Source organism: Hevea brasiliensis, chromosome 14 (assembly GCF_030052815.1).
Source record: "Hevea brasiliensis isolate MT/VB/25A 57/8 chromosome 14, ASM3005281v1, whole genome shotgun sequence".
Classification (NCBI taxonomy): Eukaryota; Viridiplantae; Streptophyta; class Magnoliopsida; order Malpighiales; family Euphorbiaceae; genus Hevea; species Hevea brasiliensis.
Genome location: NC_079506.1, coordinates 81,299,056 through 81,306,116, shown reverse-complemented (window position 1 = coordinate 81,306,116; position 7,061 = coordinate 81,299,056). Strand labels below are relative to the sequence as shown.

The 7,061-nt window shown below is 32.0% G+C and overlaps 1 protein-coding gene across 1 annotated transcript; it reads left to right on the top strand.

Annotated features, from left to right (window-relative positions):
• The first annotated feature begins 323 nt into the window (after nt 1–323).
• LOC110654853 (ATP synthase subunit d, mitochondrial) lies at nt 324–6,007 on the top strand. Its single transcript, XM_021810980.2, has 5 exons — nt 324–630; nt 1,600–1,681; nt 5,325–5,389; nt 5,470–5,556; nt 5,636–6,007. Exons 1-5 carry the CDS (start codon nt 460–462, stop codon nt 5,735–5,737), a joined length of 507 nt encoding a protein of 168 aa, XP_021666672.1. The 5' UTR covers nt 324–459; the 3' UTR covers nt 5,738–6,007.
• Nucleotides 6,008–7,061: the final 1,054 nt, after the last annotated feature.

Here is a 7,061-nt window from a genome sequence, read left to right as displayed (position 1 = left end):
AAATATATATTTTTTATAATAAATAAGTATTTTATATTTTATATTGTTAATAAAAAATATTTTAATAAAATTATAATCTATTAATTAAGGTATTAAAATTATAAATAAAAAAATAAAAATAAATAATATTAATAATAATAATTTTTAAATTACGTAGTCTAATATATATATATATATATATATATATATATGCACATTTCTTAACTTAATTATTTCATTAAAAATAACTAAACAGATAACAGGGCTCCAAGCAGGTCTAAGCTTGTCAAGCCCAAGGCCAAAAGCCTAGGCCTAGCCCCTAGGTATTTTCTTTCCATGCTAAACGACCCTGCAGCATAGTCCACACAACAATAACAAGGGCTTCAACTCTGGCAGCGAGTGCTGGTAAAGCTTTCGCAACAAAACCGAAGTCTCAAAATTTTGTTTGGCTGCTGTGAAAGTGAGGGAAAGCGAGTGAAAATGAGCGGAACCATAAAGAAGGTGACAGATGTGGCATTTAAAGCATCAAAGACTATTGATTGGGAAGGAATGGCGAAGCTTATCGTCTCCGACGAGGCTCGCAAGGAGTTCGCCTCCCTTCGTCGCGCTTTCGATGAGGTTAATTCCACTCTTCAGACCAAATTCAGCCAGGTTTCGATTCTCCCTCTTTATCCTCTTTATTATTTGTTTTTCCTTTTTCGTGCTAAAATTAGTTAATTCTGGCATGGATTTTGCTTGTTGGTTTTATTTTTAGGTAAATTTGCCCATTATTTAGAATTGAGAAATTGGATTTGATATGTTTCCAAATTTACTTTATCGCCACTCAAATGAATTTTGTTGGTTGATTTTGTGGGTTAGTTCTCTTTGATTACATTCTTGTTTGGTGATTTAGGTTTAAATTTTTGTTCATTGTTTATTTAATGGATCAGTTGTTGTTGATTTCATTTATGTTGCACTTCGTTTTGATTTTGGTTTGTAATTTCGTTTGGCTTGATGAGAAACAGGTCCAATTTTATGCTGAAGTTATCTTTTTGCTAATGAGTTGGTGACAGCCTACATTTGCTTTGGTTGGATTTGGTTGAAAATGTAAAGATATTGTGGATTTGTATTGTGCAATTTGGTTGAGGGTATGTGTTGTTCCTTTGATGAGAAAAATTAAAAGATTGAGTTGAAAGAATTGACTTATTTTGTACTGATGGCAGAAATTGTTAATATTTGAAGGAATTGTTTCAGTCTGAAATAGCTTCAGATAGTGTTGCATAAATTGAAGGAGCACAATGTTCAAATAATTTGACATGAATAAAATATGTAGGGATCTTTTTCTACATATATCTTTGTACGTAAGTTGTTTGTGAGATTTACTTTTTAGGACTTTATTACTAGGTAGATCTTTTCATATAGTGATAGAGACGGTCTCTAACAATTGATTCTATGAATGAATCCCATATTTGGTAGATATTATGTGACAATAATGTGAAAAACCATTTAGATGTAGCTTTATCTTTCAAAGACAGCTTTGCAAAGTCATAGTTGTTATTGCTAGTGTTTTCATGTTGCCACTTAACTTCCTCTATTGATCTTTGGTATTCTTGTATGGTTTTTGATCATCTCTTTGTGCAGGAACCTGAACCTATTGACTGGGAATATTATAGGAAAACAGTTGGCACACGCTTAGTGGATATGTATAAAGAGGCTTATGACAGTAAGTATTCTTTTTGTTGGCAAATGTTCCACTCCTATGTTCTAGTTTTGATTCATGATACAGTTTTCTGCCTCAATAAAAATAAACTAAAAAACTGTGAACTGCAGATTTGTTTGTTAGACACTATTACTAGTTTGTGCAGTAAAGAGCTTTTGGCATGTCCACATTTTCAGGTTTCTAGTGTTGGCTCTATAGTAATTTAAGTTTTGTGAACCATGGTGCTTAATGTAGCGATGTAGGTTTTCTTTCTTCAAATATAGTTCCCTAAGTTGTATTGTGTTCTTGATGCTTATTAATAGTTGATTATTGAGAGAATACTCTGCGTTCTCATTACCCTGCCATCAAGGTCTAAAACAGTCTACTCTTTCTAAAGCAAATGTTGAGAGAAAAAGTTTTAATTCTTAATAATTTTAGCTTTAAGCATCCTAATTGCTAATTTTCTTCTGTGAGTGAAACTAAATCTACCAGAAATTCAAGGAACAGGAGATTTTAGGTGTTCAGTTTCAGTTTAACTGTGTTATTCTCATTATAAAAGTTCTGAGGGATGATGTCGTGGAACTGAGTAAATGTTAACTGCCCTGCTCACTCATTACATTGCATTACAGACTTTTCTTATGCTCCTAGCTTTGTTCATTGTCTTGTGAATCTTCTGAATTGGCTGATGATTTAGGGGTCAATTTGGCATTCTTGTTGCAATTGTTTTTGAGAGAAGCATGCAATGGCATGTTTGATTAAAACAACCAAAATTTTCTTTTTAAGGTCATTTACATTTTTGTTTCTTGTAAAAGCATCTGAAGTCTCTCTCTCTCTCTCTCTCTCTCTCTCTCTCTCTCTATTGCTTTCTTTGGTGAAAATTAGTTTAAAATGCAATGCCAAATCGGTTTTCAAGTCCATCACTAGAAGTCCTAGTGAGCATTTTCACTAGATCCATCTTCTGATAATTTTATTTGCCCATTAAGGTTACTCATGTGATTCTTCTGTATTCTGCATGGTCTTTTAAGATGTTTTTTTTCCCCATTTGTCCGTTGTTCTTTTTTCATTTTTGAGGGCTCCTATTGTTTTATTTTGTGCATCATGTGCCAATGTCAACACTTATTGTATTCTAGCATTCTCACCACTTAGTAGGTACCTTTTACTGCCTTCTTACTTCATGGGATTCATGCTAAACCAAATTTGGTAGCCTGAGAGAAATTTGTGCTTATATTTTGTACCTTAAAGTTTGGTTGGTATTTTGTTGATTGTCACCATTTTGGCCTAAAAAGGGCTATCTTGATTTACATTGAACTTCAGAACTTTTGTGTACTTGGAGTCATAGAATTGCTATTTCAAGAGATCCTTATACTGCTGAGTAAATATGCAATGGAAGCTTTTTAGGAAATGATATGTGGATGGCTGTAAAGTAGTTTGGGTTTTGATTCTTCGTAACATGCAACATCAGCAAAAAAATCAACAATTAAGCTTTAGTCCCATGCTAGTGGTGTCAACTATACTTATCAATTTTTGCCGTTCAGTTCTGTTTGAAACCAATTACGCAAAAATATTAGAAAATTATAAATCTTTTGATATTACTTCGTTCACTTTATCTTAGGTCTCCCTCTTTCCTTTACTCGTTTCACTACTAACTTATCACATTTCCATATTATGGTATTTAATGCTTTACGCTGGATTTGACCAAATTGTCTTAATTGACCCTTTCTTATTTTATTCCCAATTTGCATCACTAGCACTCATTTTAGCTACAACCCCTTACTTTCAAGAGTCCTCCACAACTCCAACTTTTGGTTAACTATTTCACTAGTTTCATCTATTAAAATAACACCATTTGCAAATAACATGCACTATGGGACATCATCTTGAATATGACTGGTTGGCTCATCCCTAACTAAGGTAAATAGATACAAATTGAAAGTGAGTCCCTAATGTAAGCCTACTTTTGTAGGGAACTTGTTCATATCTCATCCTATTGTTCTTATACGTGTAATTGCCTCTTCATACATGCCCTTGATGACATTTATATATTTAAGATTATATCTTTTCTTCTTCAGCACCCACCAAAGAACTTCTCTTGATATTTTATTGTATGCCTTCTCTAGATAAATGAATAACATATGGAGATCCTTCTTTCTCTTCCTAAATATTTCTATTAATCTGATTAGAAAGAGTGACTCTATTGTAGATTTACCAGATATAAAGCCAAACTAGTGATTTGATACCTTAGTAGTGTCCCTAACATGGTTTTAAATCATCTTCATGGATAATGGAAACAAGTCTGTAACAACCATAATGTAACAATGATGACCTATCATTATGCAATTTTTTTTTTTTGAATATTTGTAAATTTCATGAAATGAATAGATATTTAAAGATATAATTAAAATTAAGATATATAACTAAATAATAAGCATAAATACATCAAATAAAGGCATTAAATTCATCATTTTAGACATTAATAGCATTAATCAATTTAAAACTAAAATAACTATGTAGATAGTGAAGAACTAACCTTATTACCACCAAATAACTCACCCTTTCCAAAAATTTGAATCCAAGCATTGATTTGCTCTCCTTCACTTCAAAACCACCTTGTCTATTTGATGATTTAAGCTCTTAAGCTCATAAATTTGTAAAGCTCTTGAGCTCTTAAGCTCATAAATTTGATGATTCACTTGATAGTGGAGCAAATTGAGAGAAAATGCCTAGAGAGTGTAGAAGCTGCATGAATAAAGCCAACACTATCTTTGCCCCAAAAAAAAAAAAAAAAAAAAAAAAAAAAAAAAGAGCCTCCAACTGTTGCCTCACATGATCACTGTCCAAAAAAGAGCTCAAGATTTTGCCTTGCATGATCTTAGTTCTAGGTTGCATAAATCTCTTTTCTCTGTTCACTTCGCTTTTTATCTTCGCATCTAAAATAACTAGTCTATGCTGACTAATTAGAGCCTCATCAAGGATAACTTTGCAATTCGTACATATAATTTTGTAAGTGTGATTTCCTTTTCTCTAAAAAGTATGTTTAACAAAACAAGATCTTAAGCCAAAACAAATTCTAGAATGGTCTTCCCATCCTCATTTCTACTCCCATATCCAAATCTTCCATGCACCTGTTCAAAACTGTCATTGCTACTGCCCACATGTCCATTCAAATCTCCTTCATTGAAAAGCTTGTAATCATTGGGAATCTCTTGAACTAATGCATTTATATCTTCCCACAATTTTATTTTTGCTTCCTCATCCTGACCTATTTGAGGTGCATATGCAGTTAATGATAGTAGTATTTTTCCCATGCTATTTTCAATGAAATGTCCTTCACCAGTTCACTTCAAGATGTGGAAATAGTGCGTGCTTAGGTGAGCTATTTTCAATGCTATTTTCCCATGCTAATTAGCATCTAGTTGCCGATATAGTGCGTGCCTAGGTGAGCTCTTTCCCACGTTTATATGAAAAGGATCTATATTCATGAAAATTGATTGAGTTTTACACTAGCTGTCAACCTATTGCAACTCTCCTTTCTCCGGGCTTGGGACCGGCTACACAATGCTAAGCTCATGTAGGCCTTGTAACTTCAAGTTGCTAATTAGTGCAATATTTTCTCTATCTGAATTTCAGAATGCTTCTTTGAGCTCATTGTTCTATTTTTCTCTTGCAGGCATAGAGGTCCCAAAGTATGTGGACACAGTTACTCCACAGTACAAGCCTAAATTTGACGCATTGGTAAGAACCAACAATCCAGTTCTAATTGTCATATACCAGTTTGATTCTCTGTCATGATGTATTCTTTTGTTTGGCTGTAGTTGGTAGAATTGAAAGAAGCAGAGGAGAAATCCCTGAAGGAGTCGGAACGTTTGGAGAAAGAAATTGCCGAAGTTCAAGAGTTGAAGGTAAATAAGATGAATGTTCTATATTTTATCTCAATCTTTTCCAGCCTTTGATTTTAACATCTAGTGATCTATTGGACAGAAAAAGCTCAGCACCATGACTGCTGAAGAGTACTTTGAAAAGCATCCTGAGCTCAAGAAGAAGTTCGATGATGAAATCCGGAATGACTACTGGGGCTATTGACCATATTGGCTATTTATGGCACCAAATCAATGCTATGCCCAAAATTATGAACTCAACATTTTCCTGTTCTTTTCACAATAATAATTATCAACAAATTGTTTGTTTGTAATTTGGTTGCTGGCAGTTTGTGGAATTTGAGCTTCGATGATGTCCATGTCAAATGTGGGATTTTTCCATCTCACAAGGAGAGTTAAATTTGGAAGATGATGATTTGTTCAATCAGCATGAATAATCAAATCTTTTAGCTGCTCTTTCTGTCCTTTGGACCTATGCCATGATTTGTGCTGGAGATTATTCATATGTGAGTATTAGCTAAATAATTTGGATTAATCATCCCATATTAAGAGCAACTAACTTGTATTTTATTTGAGCGCTACTATAGAAAGTTGGAGCTCATATGAAAATAAGTTTATCAATCGTTAGATTAAACATTTGCATATAAATTCGTGCACTATATATTCCTTAACGATTAGGTGTGATGGTTTCACCAAGATCTCCATGGTAATTGATAAATTCTTTCCCTTGGATACGATTATGTCTTAGATTCGAGATTACATGTTGCCAGTAAGTTTCATGGATGCTAGGATGTCTCTAATAGGGTGTAAATGAATCAAGTGGCTCCTAAGCTACTTGAGACTAGGTTAGATAAAAACTAGGTATGGTTCAATTCATTTTCTAAACAAGTCAAGTTCGAGCTGGAATTTTAGGCTCATTTAATAAACGAGCTAAGTTCAAACTTCGCAGTATTTGACTCGACCTCGAGTTTGAGTTGGCTCATTTACAGACTTGTGAGTTGGCTCATTGAATAGGTTCACAATCTGACTCGTTAAATAGGCTCGTGAATTAACTCGTGAACAAATTCGTAAATAAGCTCGTTTCAAGACTCGTTCATAAGTTTGTGAACTAGCTCGTTTATAAAAATATTTATATTAATAATTATAATTTATAATGTTATAAATATATTTATTTTATTTATGATTGTTTTAAAAATAATATATAAAAATATATTATTTAAAATTATAATATAATCAATATATAAAATATAGTTATTTGTAATTTATTGTTTTAAATAAAGTTAATTTGTATAAAAATAAAATTTAAAATATTAAATATATGAACCCAATATAATAAAATAATATATTATTAAATATTATATTATTATATAAGATTATGATATAATCAAAATAAAAAATGCATTTATAAAATATAATTATTTGTATTTTAAATATAATTTTTATAAAAAATAAAGTTAATTTTATATGAGAAATAAATTTAATATATATATATATATATATATATTAAATACATTAAATTATTTTGAACT